The 21,489-nt window shown below is 37.7% G+C and overlaps 1 protein-coding gene across 21 annotated transcripts in view; it reads left to right on the forward strand.

The window, feature by feature from the left end:
* The window catches only part of GPHN (gephyrin), a 689,448-nt gene that overhangs the window by 663,050 nt on the left and 4,909 nt on the right, over nucleotides 1–21,489 (forward strand). For all 21 annotated transcript variants that reach the window (XM_064374964.1, XM_064374972.1, XM_012438040.2 and 18 more), the window contains 3 exons: nucleotides 7,400–7,473; nucleotides 13,004–13,068; nucleotides 17,236–17,339. In XM_064374964.1, coding sequence (XP_064231034.1) covers nucleotides 7,400–7,473; nucleotides 13,004–13,068; nucleotides 17,236–17,339 — 243 coding nt within the window. The remainder of the gene's footprint in view (nucleotides 1–7,399; nucleotides 7,474–13,003; nucleotides 13,069–17,235; nucleotides 17,340–21,489) is intronic.

Genomic DNA, 21,489 nt, shown 5'->3' on the forward strand with positions numbered 1-21,489 from the left:
CCTCAAGGGATCCACCCACCTCAGCCTCCCAAAGTGCTGGGATTTCAGACTTGAGCCACCATGTCTGGCCTGTTACCCAGGTTTAAGCCACTCATAAAGTGTAATTCTCTGGCAATAAAGTTTAACTGACTCTGTCCAATGAATCAGTGGAGCATGTCAGTGGAGCCTCTGGAATTGTTAAAGTCTAATTTTTTATAGATAAAATCATTAATCTTGATTTTGTCTCCTTTCTTGGCTTGCTTACTGTACCTTTTGTAAATAAAGTTAGTTGTTTCGTAAGTGCTCATAGTATGTATAACTTTTATATTCTACCTAGAAGTGATACTATTACTTTACATATAGTATAAGAATCTTACAATGATACACTTCTATATTTCCCCTCTCAACATCTGTGCCATACTTGCCATAAATTTCATATTTACATATATTCTAGAACCTTCACTATATCATGATTTTTCTTTAAATGATCAATTACTTTTAGCAAATGTTATATTTAAAAATCTTACATATTTGCCTATGTAAAAAAATTATGAATCCCATGAATATATAAAATAAACATGTTTCAAATATTTTATTTAACTCAACAACGAGGAAATAAATAAGATGTTCTGACCTATTCAAAGGAGAATTCAAATAATACACCCATATAAGTAATCAAGAATGCTGAAATAATTTACTAATAGATGCAAAATTGATCTATACCCACCTAACCTAATCAATTACATCTCCATTGGACAGAATCCATTTGCATTTCTTTGGATAAAAATTATGTTCACTGTCTTAGCTTAGGCAGCCATTAAAAACATACCAAACAAAGGCCAGGTGCGGTGGCTCACACCTGTAATCCCAGCACTTTGAGAGGCCAGGGTGGGCAGATCACTTAAGCTCAAGGGTTCTAGACCAGCCTGGGCAACATGGCAAAACCCCCTTTCTACAAATATATAAAAATTAGCTGGGTGTAGTGGTGAGCACCAGCAGTCCCAGCTAGTCAGGAAGCTGAAGTGGGAGATCAAGGCTGCAGTGAGCTGTGTTCACACCACTGCACTCCAGCATAGGCAACAAAATGAGACCCTGTCTCAAAAAAACAAAAAATACCACAAACTGGGTGGCTTAAACATTTATTTCTCATAGTTCTGAAGGTTGGGAAATCTAAGATCAGGTTGACAGCATGGATGGGTTCTGGTAAGGGCCCTCTTCCAGGCTGCAGACAGCTGACTTCTCCTTTTACCCTCATATAGCCTCTTCTTATAATGGCATTAATTCTATTCATGAGACCTCCATCCTCATCACCTAATTACTTCCCAAAGTCCCCACCATCACACTGAGATTGGAATTTCAACATATGAATTTGGGGGTGGGGAGGAACACATTCAGTCCATTGCATTTCCTATCAGTTTTATTCAGTTTTGTTGCTGTAAAATAACTGAAAAATACAAATAACCAGAAAGTAGGTGTTGCACTGGACACCCAGTATTCTTTTCTGCCCATTTCAAAGTCTTGCACAATTTTTCTGACCACTGGTGTTTCTCCTTAACTGAATTGGGGAAGAGACTTATTCCTTCATCCATTCATTTTTCTTCTCATCTGACTCTGGGTTTCAGAATATCAGACAAAGATCCTGCTGCTTCAATAGGCAAACAAAAATATAAGAACAATGATAATTCTCAACCTTTATCACTATGTCTGGTACAAGTTTTCTGTCTGTCACAAGGAACATGAAGTACTCCTTCATGTTCAAAAAGAATGAAAAGGGCTATTTTTAAAAACAATTGTTTGCAAAGAACAAAATACTTTCATTCATTTGGTAAATATATAAGCATCTGCTTTCCGAACTCTGCATCATAACCTTTAAGGCCCTGCAGCTCTGGCCTCTGCCTGTCTCTTCACATTCAGCTTATACCTCTCTCCTGCCCATTCAGTACCATCCATTGCCTTTTCAGTTCCATACACACTTTGCCACTTTGGAAGCTTTCATTTGTCTGTCCCTTTCTCTGGAATTCTCTTCCCTCTACGCTTCACATGCTTGAATCCTTCTTATCCTTCAAGGCTTAGCTAATATATCACTGCCTCTTCTAAAATGACCTTTCCTGTTCTCCACCCCACTCCATCATTTTCTATCCCAGTACCTGCTTATTTCCTTCATAGCATGTACCACAAATTATAATTATTTTATTTGTTAATTTATGTATTTTTGGCTATTTCCCTCCAGTAAAATATGATAGGATATCTTTGTGTCAGGGATGATGTTTCTTTTTTACCATTAAATGCCCAGCACATATGGAATTCCTAATACATAATAAGCATTCAAAAATGTTTGGTGTACTAACAAATGAATGAGTGAAAGGTGTATGCTATTCATTAAGGATTCATTGTTTAAGTATAAATACACATATATAAAAGAAGGTTCCTGTTCTCAAGAACTTTATAGTTTAACAAAGGATACATATCAGCTATCAAAGCAATTGCTCTATAATCTAAATGCATGATGTTAGAAGCATTTAGTACTATGAGAGCATATAAGAAAGATCTGGAGATTTCTGCTTCTGCTATGATAGAATAGCATATTTGGACCAGTCTTCCCACCAAGAACATCTATAAAAACTATATAAAAATTTTTTAAGAAAAGAAAAAGCAGATGTCTGAAGAGAATAACTAAGACAGCCAGAATTCTGGGCACTAAGATCCTAAAGAAAAGTAAACCACACAGAAGTAAAACTGGAATTCTTCACTATATTTTTCCTCAAAGCATTTACTAATTCCTAAGCCAGGAGTGAGGTGGGAGGAGAGCTATAATGGTACAGGAGGCAAAGAAGCCAAGTATTAAAAAAGGGTAGCTAAGAAGTTAATGAAATAAGCAGAATTTTCATCAGTCTTGTGAGTTTAGGACCTGTTATAGAGGAGGGGTCCTGGTAAATAACTCAGGCTTTCAGCTTAAACCCTTGAAGGGCTGTACTGTAGGAATAAAGACAAACTGGAGATAAACTAGCCTTCACAAAGACTGAAATCCAGCATCAAACTATCTCAATCCTTGATTAGATCAAGATGATTTGAGTTTTCCTTAACTGCCAGAAGACCTCAAATTCTTTTTGGAGGAATATATCATTGTCCAAAGCCTTTTCATCTTTTCATACCTAACATTTGGGCTTCAATTTGAAAAGTTATCAGACATGCCAGAGGTAGAGCAAAATGACTAAAAATTAAGATAGGAAACAATTGATAAGGTAGACCTAAAAATGATGCTGATATTTATATTGTCTCACATGGACTTTAAATAACAATTATATATTTAAGAAAAAGGGATGAGAAAATGGGGAATTTCATTAGAAAACTGGAATCTATTCATAAGAATCAAATTGAAATTTTAGAAAAGAGATAGAAAATATGGAAAAGAGCATAAAAGACACGTGAGATATGGCAAAAGGTCAAACATATGTAAATGAAGTCTAAGAAGGAGAGGGGAGAGAGAGCGAGTGAGCAGAAACAATATTTAAAATATTAGTGGAGAGATTTTCAAAATCAATAAAAGGCATCAAGCCAGTGGTGGCTCACACCTGTAATCCCAGCACTTTGGAAGGCCAAGACAGATGGATCACGAGATCAGGAGGTCGAGACCAGCCTCGCCAATATGATCAGGTGAAAACCCGTCTCTACCAAAAATATAAAAATTAACCAGTCATGATGGTGCACACCTGTAGTCCCAGCTGTTCGGGAGGCTGAGGCAGAAGAATCACTTGAATCCGGAAGACAGAGGTTGTGGTGAGCCGAGATCATGCCACTGCACTCCAGCCTGGGCAACAGAGTGAGACTCTGTCAAAAAAAAAAAAAAAAGACATCAAGCCAGAAATTCTAGGAGCTCTGCTAATCTTGAGCCAGATAAAGAAAAGAAACCATACCCAGGTAATCAGCAACACTACTGAAAACCAAAGACAAAGAGAAAATTTTACCAGAAGGATGTATTATCATCAAAGGACCAATAATAAAAACTAACATGATTTATATGCAGATGATGGAACTCAGAAAGCAATGGACTGGGATTTGTAAAGTGCAGGAAAAAAAATACTGCCAATAGGGAACTGTATAGACATCAAAAATTTACTTCAAAAATGAAGGTGGAATCAAGACAATTTCAGCCAAAGAGAAACTGTGCAGACCTAGACTAAATAGTTTTTTAAGGTAGAAGGACTATGGAAGCATGGAAATGCAGAAAGAACTAAAGAGGGTTCACATGTCAGCAAATGTAAATTAGTGTTGATTGTGTAAAATAATAATGTCTTGTGAGGCTTAAAATATAAATACTATGCAGTGAATATGTCAAGTATATATTATCAATATAATATGTGTAGAAAATATATACAATAAATCAAATACATAAAATATACACATATACATGGACATACATATATGCTTAAAGTGTATATAAAATGTATACACACAATAGCATAAAAAGTAGAAAGGCATAAATTGAGTTGATATGTTTTAAGGTTCTTGTATTGTCTGGGAAGTAATTTTTAAAAACCCAATTATGAGTAGACTGTAATAAGTCAATGATGTATACCGTAATCTCTAAAATAACTACTAAAATAATAATAAAAGAATATGTAACTAACAAGCTAATAGAGGGGAAAAATGAAAAATAAAAAATATTTCATGAATCCTAAGGGAGGTATGGAAGAAGGAAAAAAGAAACAAAACAGAAGTGACAAATAGTACAGTGATAGTTTTAAAACCAAATATAGCAGTAACCATACTACATGTAGGCCAGGTGCGGTGGCATATACTCGTAATCCCAGCACTTTAGGAGGCTGAGGCAGGCTGATCACTGAGGCCAGGAGTTCGAGACCAGCCTCACCAATGTGATGAAACCTGTCTTTGTACAAAAATTAGCTGGCTGTGATGGCATGTGCCTGTAGTCCCAGCTACTCAGGAGGCTGAGGCACGCAATTGTTTGAACCCAGGAGATGGAGGTTGCAGTGAGCCGAGATGGTGCCACTGTCCTCCAGCCTGGGCAACAGAGTGAGACTCTGTCTCAAAAAAAAAAAGAAAAGAAAAATTATACTAAATATAAATAGACTGAATCCTTCAGTTAAAAATTGCCATTCTTGATTTTTTATAAAACAGCTAATCATATGCTGCTTATAAGAGACATATCTTAAATATAAAGACATAGAAAACTGAAAGTAAAAGATTTGAAAAAGTTATAATGAAATATAGCTGGTGTAGCTATATTGATATCAGAGATTTTTTTTTCTTTTTTTATAATACATGTTTGTAATCCCAATTTTTTTTTGAGACAGAGTTTCACTCTTATTGCCCAGGCTGGAGTGCAATGGCATGATCTTGGCTCACCGCAACCTCCGCCTCCTGGGTTCAAGCAGTTCTCCTGCCTCAGCCTACCGAGTAGCTGGGATTACAGGCATGTGCCTCCATGCCTGGGTAATTTTGTATTTTTAGTAGAGACGGGGTTTTTCCATGTTGGTCAGGCTGGTCTCAAACTACTAACCTCAGGTGATCCACCCACCTTGGCCTCCCAAAGTGCTGGGATTACAGGCATGAGCCACTGTGCCCGGCTTTATAATACATTTTTATGTAGACAAATAGAGAAAACTAAAATAAAAATGATTACTAGATATTAGGAGGGACATTTTATTATTTTAAATGAGTAAATGCATCAGGAATATGTAACCTTTAAAAATTTATTATATCTAATAACCTAAAGTATATATATATATACACACACACACATATATATATATATATAAATAATCAGTTTTTCATTTAGTTCCCCAGTCTTGGGAGTTGAGAGGAGGCTGAGAAGATGACTGAGACCAAGATAAGAGTGGGATAGACTGTGGGGTAGAAAGAGAATTGAAGGCAGAAAGAAGAACATTTTCAAAGACTAGAGGCGAGAGCTTAAAAAACTGGGCAGACTCAGTAGTTCATGCCTGTAATCCCAACACTTTGAGAGGCCCAGGCGAGTAAAACAGAAAACCTGTCTTTCCTAAAAATACAAAAATTAGCTGGGCATGGTGGCACACATCTGTAATCCCAGCTACTTGGGAGGCTGAGGCACAAGAATTGCTTGAACCTGGAAGGCGAAGGTTGCAGTGAGCCGATACTACTGTACTCCAACCCGGGCAACAGAGTGAGACTCTGTCCAAAAAAAAAAAAAAAAGAAAGAAGGAAGGAAGGAAGGAAAGGGAAGGAGGTAGTCTGATGATGTAAGATTGATAGGAATGTGACTAGGTGGAAAGAAGTTTGTTGTTGGATGAGAACAATGATTGGAGGGCTAGAAAATATAGGAATCTTTGATATTTAAAAGATGATACTTTTTCCTAAAAACCAGCAAGTTATTAAAGTGTTATATAGTCACGTGATCAAATTTGTCTCAGAGGATCTCTCTTAATACTGTGAGAGGAATGAATTGGAGGAGGGTGGCACTACTAGCAAGGAGACCTATTTCAGTAATCTCAGTGAGATGATGTTGGCTGAGGGTGTAGAGATAGATAGAGAGAAGAGAACATATTTGTAAAATAAAAGTATCTCATAGCTTGTGAAATATTTAAAATGTAGGCAGGTTACTGGACTTACTCTTAGATTACCAAACCAAAAAAAAAATAGTAATAGACCTAGATTTGTATTATTTAAGAGAAATTTTAAGGACCGTAATTTTTTTCTTTTTGTCTACAATACCAGCTGCAGGGCCTTGTTATATTCCATTTCCAAAGATCCGATTTTGTAATATCACTGTGGGCTGATCATAGCCACAGGTTAGTTTTAATACTAGAATACAAAGTTGGAGCAGTTAAATGCCCTTGACTTTCTGTTTTAGAGTTTCCTCCCTGTTATTCATTTTAGTTGAGCTATTTAGATTTGACAGATCTAAATACTCTGTGGGCATATGTTTAAGTTTCTCTTCAAGGAATGTATATGGCTTTAAGATCATTAAATGATGTAGGACACATACATGTAGGTTCCTTGCCCACACACAACTTAAGACATGTTTGTTAACATCCTTTCTCAGACATAAAATTCTCTCTTCGAAGAGAGACAATAACTCATCAGCTAATGATATTACACATTAATGTAGTTGTTTTGTTTTTGTCTAACTTCCCCTACTAGAATGTACTTTCAGTGAGGACAGGGACATTGTCTCTTTTGTTCAAGGCTGTATCCCCCTGCACCTAGATTGGTACTCATCATATATACCAGGTGTTAAGCAACTATTTATTGAAAGAATGAATGAGGAATGAAGGAATATTTGTGTTAAGCAAATCAACTTGACTAAAATAAGAAAGATGTTTCTTTTCATTTCAATTTTGTAAATTAATGTTCACTTAAAGTGTTGAAAGTCTAATATTAAAATGTTTGAAAGTAAAGTGATTATTTTTAATGTTTGCAGGACTATCTCAAGCAGGTGCTGGACATTGATCTTCATGCTCAGATCCATTTTGGCAGGGTTTTTATGAAACCAGGGTATGAAAATAATCTTGTTATCTCATATATGGGGTTGGTTTGGCTTGCTTTAACTAAAAAACTTTTAAATGCCTTCTTTTTATGTTTTCTGCTATGAATTAAGTACGCCAAAAAAAGAAATATAGTATTAGGATCCTTTGCATAAGTGCAGCTCCTAATGAAATAGGCATTCATCTTCTTTATGAGTCAGTGAGTTTGGTCCAAACAAAACACAGCAACTTTCCAAACTTTTTCTCCTTTTTAATTCTCATGCCTAGTTCCTTCTTCCTCTTTTTTCTCCCCAAACTGCTTCTTTATTTTAAAAAACAATTAATATGAGAACTCTCAAATACACACAAAAGTAGGGAGTACAACAAACCCCCACCCCATGTACGCATCACCCAGCTTCAGTAACTATCAACATTTTTCTATAATTTTTTTATCAATACCCCTACCCCACCCTGCCTTTTAGTGGAGAGGGAGAGCTGGATTGTTTAAAAGCAAATTCTAGGCATGTCATTTTGGCATATCTCTGAAATAATAATACTAACAACAACATTCTCTTACATAATCACAATGTTATTTTCTCATCTAACAAAATAAATAATATTTTCATATCATCTAATATCCTGATCATATTCAAATTTCTCCCACATATCAAGAGAAAGAATGCCTTTTTATAACTTTTGCTTGATAAGGATTCCATTAAAGTCCACTAAGTGTATTTGTTTAAGTCTCTATTAAATGAGAACATTTTCTGCCCCCACTCTTTTTGTTGTGCCACTGACTTGCTAGAGAAAATGGATCACGTGTCCTGATGAATGTATTTGGTTTATTACTTCCTTAGGTATGTTCCTCTGTCACTGATACTTGTTATAGATTGAAAGATATAAAGGCTTGATTAAATTCAGGTTTAATTTTTTTTCCTTTGCAAGAATGGTTCGTTAAGTAGGCTTTCACACTGCATCCTACTGTCTCCCAGGAGGAAGGAAAAATAACCATGATTTTGCATATCTCTTAAAGACTAATAACCCCTAAAGAAGATGGAGATTTTGAAGTCAGTTATAAATCCTCAAAGGCTGCCAAATTTTGATATTGGTGAAACATATATGGCCATATCTTTAAGAAATAGTCTATCTGTTTAGACCTTTGCTACTCTATGAACCTATGATTTCTTGTTCAAAGACCTCAACTGTATGGCTGATAGTTCCAGCACACCTCCATGCTGTCAGGGACAACACTAATGATGCTTTACTGCTAATGAACCCTAGGAGGGAATGGAGTAGGGGCTTCCCAATTGTTATAAGTGAGCTATGGGAACCATCATCAAATTTCAAAAGCCCTTAAAGTGTCAAGCTAGCCCTCCTAATAAGTCAGTTCTAGGACAGAGATCAGGCTTTACCTCCATAATTTGGCCATTTTTAGTATAGAACTAAGATTATCCCTAATGCTTTGTCCACAATTTGATAAAATTCTTGGCAATATATTTCTGTAGTTTCCTGTTGAGCGTGCCCCAATATGGCTGCTGCTGACAGGGCCTTTTTATTATTGAAACTGTTGGATTTGGGCTGGGCATGATAGCTCATCCCTGTAATCCCCATCACTTTGGGAGGCCAATGCAGGCGGATTGCTTTGAACTCAGGAGTTCTAGACCAGCCTGGGCAACATCGTGAAATCCCATCTTTATAAAAAGTACAAAAATTAGCCAAGCATTGGTAGCTCGTGCCTTTAGTCCCAGCTACATGGGAGGCTGAGGCTGGAGAATCGCTTGAGCCTGAGAAGCAGAGGTTGCAGTGAGCGGAGATTATGCCACTGCACTCCAGCCTGGGTAACAGAGTGAGACTCTGTCTCAAAAAATAAAAAAAAGAGAGAAAGAAAAGAAAGAAACTATTGAATCTAGATCATTCTAATCAATAATATTTTGAGGCCGGGCGCGGTGGCTCACATCTGTAATCCCAGCACTTTGGGTGGCTGAAACGGGCAGATCATAGGTCAGGAGTTCGATACCAGACTGGCCAATATGATAAAACCCAATCTCTACTAAAAATACAAAAATTAGCCAGGTGTAGTGGTGTGCGCCTGTAGTCCCAGCTACTCAGGAGGCTGAGGCAGAAAAACCACTTGAACCTGGAGGGGCGAAGGTTGCAGTGAGCTGAGATCATGCCACTACACTCCAGCCTGGGTGACAGAGCAAGACTCGATCTCAAAAAAAAAAAAAAAAAAAAAAAAAAAAAGAATAATATTTTGTCTTACGCAAATATTATTATGCTATTGGGTATACCTGCTTTTTTTTCTGAGCCAATGGGCATTACTAATTTGATTAGAATACAGAGGATATCCCAAAGGCATATCAATGTGTTTCTCAAAACCTCACAAATTGCATTGGGCTGAGTGCAGTGGCTCACACGTATAATCCCAGCACTTTGGGAGGCCGTGAGGCTTGAGCCCAGAAGTTAGAGACCAACCTGGACAACATGGCAAAACCCCATCTCTACAAAAAATACAAAAATTAGTCCCAGCTACTTGGGAGGCTAAGGTGGGAGGATCACCTGAGCCCAGGAGGTGGAGGTGGCAATGAGCCATGATAGTGCCACTGCACTCCAGCCTGGGCAGCAGAGTGAGACCCTGCCTCAAAAAGATAATAATTAATAATTGATGTTTCATTTGCAGAGGGAAAGAAGCAAACATAACTTGCCCTCACCTCCAGAGAAGAGTTATTGTATAGTATCTATTATTTAAAATATTCTCAGTGCCTGTGATAAGTTTTATACTGTTTTTTTCAATCTGTTATTTACCACTCACTTCAACTTTAGCAGTTCATCAATTCCTAATGTTTATTTTTCTCCCTTAAAATCAGAACACTCTGTGACCTCAGCCATTGTGTAAATGCTGTTACATTCTGATCTCAAGTGGAGAACTGAATAATAGGTTGAGTTCCAAGGAAATGGCTTTTAAAGCTTAAACAGAAAATGCAGTTTAGCAATAGGACATTTATGATAGCAATGCATAATAACAAAATATTTTTTGTAATGGAATCCTTTTTAAAATGAATACCTTTACAGAAGTTACATTACCTACCTGCAAGATGCAAAAGATCGCTTAAATTGGCCCTTTGATTTAAATGGGCTTTAAATACAGTGGAAGGAAGAAACTGTTATACATTCTCTCCTCGTTCTTATTATCTGTAGGTTTGCTAAAATAAAGTAGTTTTAGAGTTTGAATGGGCTTCTTTTAGTTCACCAGAATTTTATACTTGTCTAAAGGTAATAAGAACTTTAAGGTAATTGTTACTTAATATTAGAACAAAAAGAAATACAAACCAAACAAATAGAATTTGGCTTTGCTATTTCCACATAACAGTGCTTTCAGAACGCAATTAAGCTCTTTCATTTTAGAGACAAAGATACTCAGAAAAGCCTCTGGAGTATTAGCAACCAGACCTACCAATTACTATTTTTATTGGGTCATCTACAGTGAGCATAGCTGTTATTAAGAACAAATCTTTGAAATTATTTTCATCACACATAACTAATAATTGTCAAATAACCTATCCATAAATCAGTATCAAAATCTAATCTCAGCCAGGTGTGGTGGCTCATGCCTGTAATCCCAGCACTTTGGGAGGCTGAGGCAGGTGGATCACCTGAAGTCAGGAGTTCAAAACCAGCCTGGCCAACATGGTTAAAACCCTGTCTTTGCTAAAAATATAAACAAAACAAGCAAAAAATCTAATCTCATTTTTCTAAAACACAGCAAAGAATCAAGAAGTATGCAAAAACAAACAAACAAAAATAGCCTCAGAGTAGCCAAAATAGGTGTCCAAAGATCATATACTACCACTACATAACCATCCTGTCAGATCTTTATCCAAATATAAGCTCCAGTTAGAACAACCTTAGTTCAAATCTGTTCCCCCACTTAGTAGCTGAGTGACTTGGAACACATTGCTTAATCTCTCTAAATCTCAGTTTCCTCATATATAAAGTGGGATAATAATTGTTACTTTATAAGCTTGTTGTGAGACTTAAATGAAATAATGAATGTGATGTATAGATGTTACTTTAAAAATAGATATTTTAGTCAGCACCAGTGGCCCACACATGTAATCTCAGCACTTTGAGAGGCTGAGACGGGAGGATCACTTGAGCTCAGGAGTTCAAGGCCAGCCTGGGCAACATAGCAAGACCTCATCTCTACTAAAAATAAAAAAATCAGCTGAGCATGGTGGTGCATGCCTTTAGTCCTAGCTACTTGGAAGGCTGAGGCTGGAGGATTGCTTGAACCCAGGAGATTGAGACTGCAGTGAGCCATGGCCGAGCCACTGCACTGCAGCCTGGGTGACAGAGCAAGACCTTGTCTCAAAAAATAAATAAATAAAAACTGTACATTATTTTCATCCTAACAGTATAACTGTTGCTACTATTCTCTGGTTCTCAAACCTAAAACCACCTTTAATGGTCAAGATGATAGCAGTCTGGTATTGCAGGATTCCATAGGAAAAAAAAAATTGGGAAGGAATGAAAAAACAGAAACAAGAAACAAGAACTATAGAAACATAACAATGTGGGTTTATGGCTTCTGGGTGAAAACAATCTATAGTATTCTTGTGACCTAACATCACTGTACTACAGCAGATAGAACACATTAATAATGATGGCTATAAATCATCAAAAAGTGTCAAGTGTCACCATATTATTGCAAAAGGTAATGAGTGATCTATTTTTGAAAGATCGACCTGCAAAAAAGTAAAAATAAAAACAATTTGAGTGCTTAAAAGGTTAATATTTCATCTGTGTGAAAATTTCAGTATTCCCTAACAATTCCACATTGCTTAAGTTTCATTAATACAATGAGATTTTTTGCTAAAATTCTATATAAAGGGTAATTAATAGGAAAAAAAAAACACTATTCTCAACTGCCCACTCTATGCCACTCACTCCTCCCACCCCACCTCCCATAAGAGTTCATGTCAAAATCTTGAGGAAGTATAATTTGAGAATATTTAAAAATTACTATTTTGTTCTAGTCATATTTAATATTTCAAAAATAATGTCCTGATAAGAAGTGTTTATGTCTATGCTAAGGATAGTTTTTAAAGGCTAATACAGAAGGAGCAGGATTGAAAGAAAAAAGTTAAGAAATACTCATCTTGAACAAAGGCAACTATCTAATAGACATATTATGTTAGTCTTCTGCTTTTAAGAATGATTGTTGTAAATCGCCAGCAAAAGTAGTGTAAACATTATTAACTAGAGGGGTGGGAAAACTTGGAAACTCCAAGATTTGGAGTCCATTTCTATGGCACTGACAAGAATTAAAAAAAGCAGGCTGATTTTCTTTAAGCCAGAAAGTGTGGTTACTTGAAAACAGAAAATGCTAAAAACAAACCTATTTAAATGTCTGAAATACTGCAGAGAATAAAGATGTAAAGGCGAGTCAACAGAAAGGTGTTTTTTACATAAGTGTATAGATTACAAAAAAACTAGAGTACTTAATGTATTCATCATAATGCTTAGCAATCACTAACAAGTGACTTTTTTTTTTTTTCTAGCTTGCCAACAACCTTTGCAACTCTGGATATTGATGGTGTAAGAAAAATAATCTTTGCACTACCTGGTAAGAATAACAGACTGTTTCCTTTGCTTTTTCTGGAAAAATAGCCAAAATTTTTTTAACTTCTCATGTGACCAGTACCCTATTAGATCGCTTGGTTTGAAATCTGAAAGACCTGGGCTCTAGTTTCAGCTTTTCTAAATGACCAATCACTTAACCTCTCTGAGGAGGTTTCTTCACCTATAAAATAAGACTAATATCTACTTCATAGGGTTGGTGCGAAAGTCAGATTAGATACTATATATCAAAGCACATTCCAAATCCTAAGATGATAATCAAGTGTTAGCTGTCACTAGATCTTTCTGGGGCACCTGCTTTTTCCTTATAAAAAATTGGTCGAAGTTAGCAGCCTAATATCTCTCATAACCGGAAGTTTTGTGCTCTAGAGGCCAAAGGGCCTTGAGTCACCCATGCAAATACCAAATCAAAAAATACAAAGGTGCCTCTGGTCCCTGCCAGATTTGGGGTGGTTGAGGGGAGAGCGAAGAGGAAAGGCCAGGCTACTAAAACTAGTGCTTCTCAGCCAAATCCACTCATCATCAGTCTACAACTTCCCCATTCCCACCCTTGCCCCAACATGAGCAGAAACTCACATGTTCAGATTATAGAAAAAGCAAAGTGGTTGAGTTCATGAGGATTTTTAAATTCAAATTTTTAGTCATTTGGGGTTATACATTTAAAATCATGATGAATCTTGATAAATTTTAAGAGTTTAAAAGTTTTGTGCATCTATTTGTTATTTTTTTAACTTTTAAAATTATCCTCTGATCATTCTATTCAGTTCTCTATTTTTTGGCACAGATTCCATTAGAAAATAACCTACTTATGTCCAGGCACAGTGACTCATGCCTGTAATCCCAGCACTTTGGGAGGCCGAGGTGGGCGGATCACCTGAGGTTTGGAGTTCGAGACCAGCCTGGCCAAACACGATGAAACCCCATCTCTACTAAAATCACAAAATTAGCCAAGTGTGGTGGGGCATGCCTGTAATCCCAGCTACTGGGGAGGCTAAGGCAGGAGAATCCCTTGAACCTAGGAGACGGAAGTTGCAGTGAGCCAAGATCGCGACATTGTACTCCAGCCTAGGCAAAAAGAGCGAAACTCCGTCTCAAAAAAAGAGAAAAGAACCTACTTATTTCTTTGAGATTTACAAATTTCATGGCTTTAGGTTATTTATTTGCTTTTTATGTCAAGTAAATCTCAAAAGGGAGACGCAAAGAAAGGGAAGCAGGCAGAAAAATGTTAAACTTTAAAAACATTTTAAGCCCCTATATAAGCATAAAACAGATTCTATTGCTATCATATAGACAATTTTAAGAGAGAGGACATTTAAGTAAAATAGTCCTCAGATTGTATCTGTGACATGAAACTCCTTAGGACCTTTCATAATTCCTTGGATGCTCTGATCGCCATTATATAAAGAAATGTGCTCCTTTTCCTGGCTTCATTTTGCCTGGAAGAGACTCTTTTGTCTACAGAAGATATGATTTAAACTTCAGACCACCAGTGATAGTATAACAAAGAATATTATTGTGGGAACCTGTTTCACCATTATGCCAAAGATGTTATAAAATTAAAACCTATTTTCAAATTCATACTTTTAATTTGAAATCTTAGCTGCTCAACCTGAGTGAACCAACAGAGGGCAGCAGAAACTCACATGTTCAGATTGTAGAATGTGCAGAGGTTCAGTTTACAAGGATTTTCTTTTTTTTAAGACAAAGTCTAGCTCTGTCACCCAGGCTGGAGTGCAGTAGCACAATCTCAGCTCACTGCAACCTCTGCCTCATAGGCTCAAGCCATTCTCCCACCTCAGCCTCCCAGGTAGCTGGGTCTACAGGCTCTTGCTACCACCCCTGGCTAATTTTTGTATTTTCTGTAGAGACAGGGTTTCATCATGTTGCCCATGCTGGTCTCAACTTCTGAGCTCAAGCGATCCACCCACTTTGGCCTCCCAAAGTTTTGGGATTACAGGCATGAGCCACTGTGCCCAGCCTTACAAGGATTTTCAATTTCAAAAGTATATTTCTGCTTTCCTGCAGGCCATGCATTTAAAGCCATCCCTAATCTTGACAAGTTTTAAATCAAAGTTTTATGTATTTACTTGCTTTTTTTTTTTTGACATTTTAACACTGCTCAAGTGACACATGCTCACTATTTTAAAAATTAGAAAATAAAGATAAGCATAAAAAAAATGTTAACCATAATCTCCCAACACACAGATAGATAACAACTATCACAAGTTTTTGGTATCAATCCTTCCAGTCCTTTTTCATACATAGCAAAACCCTGCTTCTAAAATAATTAGAGCAATTCATTTTTTATACAATAATTTTATAAAGTAGTAGTATTATAAAGAGTATAATCATTGATGAACAATGGCTTTTTTATTTGTTTGTTTGGGTTTTTTGTTTTGCTTTTCCAGGAAAAAAAATTCTATCTGCTTGTATTTTGAGGCAAGGGAAAGTAATTGATTTTTCCATTGAAATTATTAGTATCACTTGTCACTTTTTGGACCTTAAAAATCTATTCTTAACTGCTTTTGTAGGTTAGAGAATCATATATATGATTCAAGCTAATAATAGGCTAAACTGACCATTGCCTTTTAACTTGACGATGCAATAAGCAGTATTTAGCCATGCCAAGGAAACCTAAAAATCTAGTATCCCATCCCCCACTCCAGGATATACACATTCATACTTACATAGAACTGTATAAAAGTATGAAAACAATTGGAATTTTAGAACCAGAAAAGATCTTGAGACTCAAGTAGTCCAACCTTTCATTACATAGATGAGTAAAGTTAGAATCGGGCCGGGCGCAGTGGCTCAAGCCTGTAATCCCAGCACTTTGAGAGGCCAAGGCCGGTGGATCACGAGGTCAAGAGATTGAGACCATCCTGGTCAACAAGGTGAAACCCCGTCTCTACTAAAAATACAAAAAATTAGCTGGGCATGGTGGCACGTGCCTGTAATCCCAGCTACTCAGCTACTGAGGCAGGAGAATTGCCTGAACCCAGGAGGCAGAGCTTGCGGTGAGCCGAGATCGCGCCATTACACTCCAGCCTGGGTAACAAGAGCGAAATTCCATCTCAAAAAAAAAAAAAAAATAGAATCAAAAAACTCTGCAACTTGCCAAGATCACACAGCTTGGTTAGATAACAATGCCACACAAGAAATCAAATCTGTTATATACAGCCCAGTGGTTGCTTGTTTCTTCACAGCCCACCCTTCCTCTTTTGAAGTGTATGACACACCTAGATTTCTTCTTGGAAAGATATAGTGGGACAAATTCTTCTCATAACTTTAAAAGAATTTGGTATTTGTATTAGTCTGTTCAGACTGCCATGACAGAATACCACAGACTGGGTAGCTTAAACAACAGAAACTTATTTTCTCACAGTTTGGAGGATGAAATTCCAAAATCAAGATACCAGCAAGGTTGGCTTCTAGTGAGGCCTCTCTTCCTGGCTTGTAGACAGCAACGTTTTAGTGAAAACTCCTGGTGTCTCTTTCTCTTTTTATAAGGACACCAGTCCTATTGGACTGTGGCCACACCCTTATGACCTCATTTACCTTAATTACCTCCATAAAGGCCCTATCTCCAAATATAGTCAATCATATTGGAGTTACAGCTTTATTATATTAAGTCAATCCATAACAGTATTCATCTCCAAGTTCTTAAGACAAATTTTAAATCATTTGGCTTTACTTTTTTTTAATTTAAAGAAATACCTAGGCAGAGAAGTTTATAATAAGTTTCCTTATGCTTATTTATATTTTTTTCATTTTTGATACCAAGCTTGTAATATTATAATTTTTAAATGCTTAAAAAAATAGCAAGTAGATATATAAAACTTTTAAATGGCTTTAAGACAAGATTAGTAATGGCTTTCAACTGGCTCTGAGGAAGGCAGAAACAAATGGTGTTAAACAGCTCCTGGGCATCAGAATTCTCCATTTTACTGAAAGACCCAAATGTTTACACCCCCTGTGGCATTTAGTTGACTATATATACCTCTGTTCTGGTTGGATTCAAGGTGATTCAGAAGAGGGAAAATAGTGCCTACTCACTTCTGTCACATTCTAATACCAGAAGATATAGACAAACATAATTATTTGGCAAATTGTTATACACTGTATTATAAATAACTGCTTGGTTGACTTTCAGGGAATCCTGTATCAGCTGTGGTCACCTGCAATCTCTTTGTTGTGCCTGCACTGAGAAAGATGCAGGGCATCTTGGATCCTCGGCCAACCATCATCAAAGCAAGGGTAATGTTTTCTAATGACCAGAAACCAAAATTGAAGCCTGATAACAGTTAGGGATATGATTTCCTAACTGCCCAAAATAAATGTCTAGAGTTTTATGATAGTTTTGATGAAAAATGTGATTATATTCTCCCCTGTGTACTAGAAAATATAGAGGAAAGGGTCCCTTTTATTCTCTTTCAGGACGTCTAAAGTGAATAATTTTATTTTGTAATGTATTTATTTATTTATTTAGAGATGGAGTTTTGCTCTTATTGCCCAGGCTAGAGTGCAGCGGTGCGATCTCTACTCACTGCAACCTCCACCTCCTGGATTCAAGCAATTCTCCTGCCCTGACCTCCTGATTAGCTGGGATTACAGGCACCCACCACCACGCCCAACTTATTTTTTGTATTTTTTAAGTAGAGACGGGGTTTCATCATGTTGGCCAGGCTGGTCTTGAACTCTGACCTCAGGTGATCCGCCCACCTCGGCCTCCCAAAGTGCTGGAATTACAGGCGTGAGCCACCGTGCCCAACCTAAAGTGAATAATTTTCTCCAGATAGAAATCCATATACGAATCCAGCAAGTACGGCTTAAAAACTTGAGTGATACCTAAGGATAAAACAGTCAATAGGATTTATCTGGCACTACCCTAACACTAGACCTGTCTAGAACAACGGAAAACTCCCTTTTTCCCATGCAAACTCATAGGGACAACAATTAACCTGCTCACTTTTTATGTGACTTCAATGATAAACTTTTAAAAATTCAGAAGACAAAGGACTAGAGAGAGACTCTGATGATTCAGCAGGGAAAGGTAACCATATTATTTAGAAGAGGATTGCTAAGGCTGAGAAATATTATACTACGGTAAAAGTCTCTTGGAAATTAGGTCTCCTTCTCGGTCAACACTAACTTCAATGTGATTTACTACTACTCAATTAATTATGTTATACACTTTCTATGTGACTAATGAATAATGTTCTTAGCAATATAAACTACAATACCAAACCATTACTTTCCAAGAGTTCCAAAATAAAATCAAATATGGCAGAATGCAATGATTAGTTGATAGGAAGAACAAAAATCATAAAAGATACAGTATTAGGCTGGGTGCAGTGGGTCTTACCTATAATCCCAGCACTTTGGGAGGCTGAGGCAGGTAGATCACCTGAGGAGGTCAGGAGTTGAAGACCAACCTGACCAACATGGTGAAACCCCATCTCTACTAAAAATAGAAAAAATTAGCTGGGCATGGTGGTGGGCACCTGTAATCCCAACTATTCGGAAGGCTGAGACAGCTGAATTGTTTGAACCCAGGAGGCAGAGGTTGCAGTGAGCTGAGATAGTGCCATTACACTCCAGCCTGGGAAATGAGCAAAACTTTGTCTCAAAATAAAAAGATAAAATATTAATAAAATATTGCTCTGAGAATGAAAACATTAAGAAAATCTAGGCTTTCAATAGTCTTAACATTGACTTTTTATATACTAAGAACTTGTGGACTAGGATATGAAACAATCTCCTTTTCTTAAAATTTCATGAAAAATTTATTCTTTCAATAAACAGAATGGTAATCAAATTGGAAATTAAGTAGAAAAAGAAATAAAAACCATCTATGACTAATAAGTATTCTGAGCCGGGCACTGTGGCTCACGCCTGTAATCCCAGCACTTTGGGAGGCCAAGGTGGGTGGATCAAGAGGTCAGGAGTTCAAGACGTGCCTGACCAACATGGTGAAACCCCAACCCTACTAAAAATACAAAAATTAGCCGGGCGTGGTGGCATACACCTGTAATCCCAGCTACTTAGAAGGCTGAGGCAGGAGAAAAAAAAGTATTCTGATCAAGTAAGAAGTCAAAGTCATAAAGCTTAGATTTAGACAGTCAAACCAGTAATACTGAATTTACTATCTTTATATTTACTAAACTAAGGAAATAAAAATCCACATTATTATAGGAGAGAGAGAGAAAGAAGGCTTCCCTTAGACTTTGCAGATCTCTTTTGAATCCTTTCATTTATTTCTCATTTTAACTTTCACCATCTCTTCTTTAAAACAGACACTGTGGCAGCCGTCTATTCTGACCACAAAGATGAGATGGTAGTCTGTAATCAGACTCATGCTTGATATGTTGTTCCTGATGCTGCCCATTTCCTGTCAGCAAAGGATATTAAAAAGTCATACAAAAAAAATCAGTCAAATGCCTTTCTCCCACAGCAGTGTCACTGGAACTGCCAGTATGGGTCATTAGTATGCTTGGCTATGTGTTTCTTTTGTTTCTTAGCTCCCCAAATCACCCCCACATCATTACTGACACAACTGACACTTTAAAGCATAAACCTATATACTTCCTTGAAATATGACAAATCTTTTCTCTACGTTCTGACCATAAAAGATGCAGCTTACACCCACCACTTATTACTGTGCTTCAAAATAGATGCCATAGTCATTGCCTTTACCAATGCTTGCTGCTTTCAGGAAGTGGGAGTCGGTGTTAAATGCTGCAGTTGGTAAATCATACTGTTGGACTCTAATGTGGCCGTTCTATGTCTCAGTGCAAAAAATGTCATCCTTGCTAGGCACAGTGGCACACTCCTGTAATCCCTGCTACTCAGGAGGCTCAGATGGGAGGATTGCATGAGGCCAAGTGTTTGAGACCAGCCTGGGCAACATAGCAAGACCCTGCCTCTAAAAAAAAATTAACAAAAAGAAAATATCATCCGTTTGTATCAAAGCAGTCAGAAGAACATCAGTTTAGAACAAACATTTCCCTTATATCCTTGGTTACTTATGGTTGGAGGTGAAATTCTTGCTATTTTCAGTACACAATAAGAAACACTTCCAAAGCATCTGATAAAAACAAAACAAAACAAAAAAAGAAAGGAACACAATCTTAGCAATTCATCAAATAGAATTATTGACCCCGTGTTTCCACACAAGGACATCCTATCATGTATTTCCTTAATATCCCATCAAAGCATTCTGTACCACCCTTGTTCTCAACTTTTTTCACTAGAAACATACCTGGAGTAACTCCCATTAGTATTAACAACTTATGTTAGGCAGTGATTAAGAGACGGAAAAGGAGGAAAGTGTGTTCTAGAAGATAACCAACTATAAGTCCCTTGTGCCCATCTCCCTCACAAACACAGCCAGAACAATGAATAAATAACCACATTTTAATGAAAATAACTGAAGAAGAGCAGCAGAGTCTATCCATGGAGTAACAGAAACCATAATGAGCACAGAAACCCAGCATGGTCACATAGAGAACAGAAGGAAACACCAGGCCTCCACCATCACACCCCCCAGGCAGATCAGATCAGCGGGGAACCAAGAAGAACCTCCTATGGCAAGGAGTTAAGCAGAGGATCCCAGCAACCCCCATCAACACTTTAGATACCTACAGACCTCCCAGTGTGGTACCCTGCAGTCCTCATAAGCATGAAGCCCAGCTGAAGGAACTACCTGGAGACCACAAAGCTATGCTCTCCCCAGAAAAGGAGCCAACACTGTGCTCCAACCTCTGTGGCCTGTGCAGCTACTGAACTATACCATGTTGGAACTGGAACTATGGCTGGAGTGTGTCTTGCTCTGGGAGTGAGTAGCCACAGCACTCCTTCATCCCCAATCTTACCCCAACACTGCATCCTGACATCCACATGCTGAAATGCAAGCAGCTGTTACAACTTTCCCAGTAGAGCCAAATAGAGGTAAAGCTACTCCACCTACTCCTTCCCCATCCCCCTCAGTCAGAGCTGAAGCCATATACTGCCTCCTAGGAAAACAGTATCTTGGCTGCTTAGAGCAGTCATGCCTCCCTAAGTTCAGTCATGCACTAGCCTAAGTTGAAGCAGCACCCATCATCTCAGGAAATGGTGCTTTTGCTGCCCAAAGTAATCATGTGCTCTAGAACCTAAGCTAAAGCAGCACCCTTTATCCCAGAGAAAAGGTGCCAGAGCCACCCAGAACAGTCATGTCCCCAAGGCCTGAGCTGAAGCAGCACATCACCCCCTAGGAAACTGGTGCCCTGGCTGAACTGAGCAGCTGAACATCCAGAGCTATGCCAATGTAGTACCTACAACCCAGGGAAACAGAGCAGTAGCTGAGCTAAGACACCCCATCATATAGGCCAAACAACTTCATATTCTCCTTTCCTGAAGCTAGACT

Source organism: Aotus nancymaae, unplaced genomic scaffold, assembly GCF_030222135.1.
Source record: "Aotus nancymaae isolate 86718 unplaced genomic scaffold, 86718_ANA_hifiasm-v0.15.2.pri h1tg000011l, whole genome shotgun sequence".
NCBI lineage: Eukaryota > Metazoa > Chordata > Mammalia > Primates > Aotidae > Aotus > Aotus nancymaae.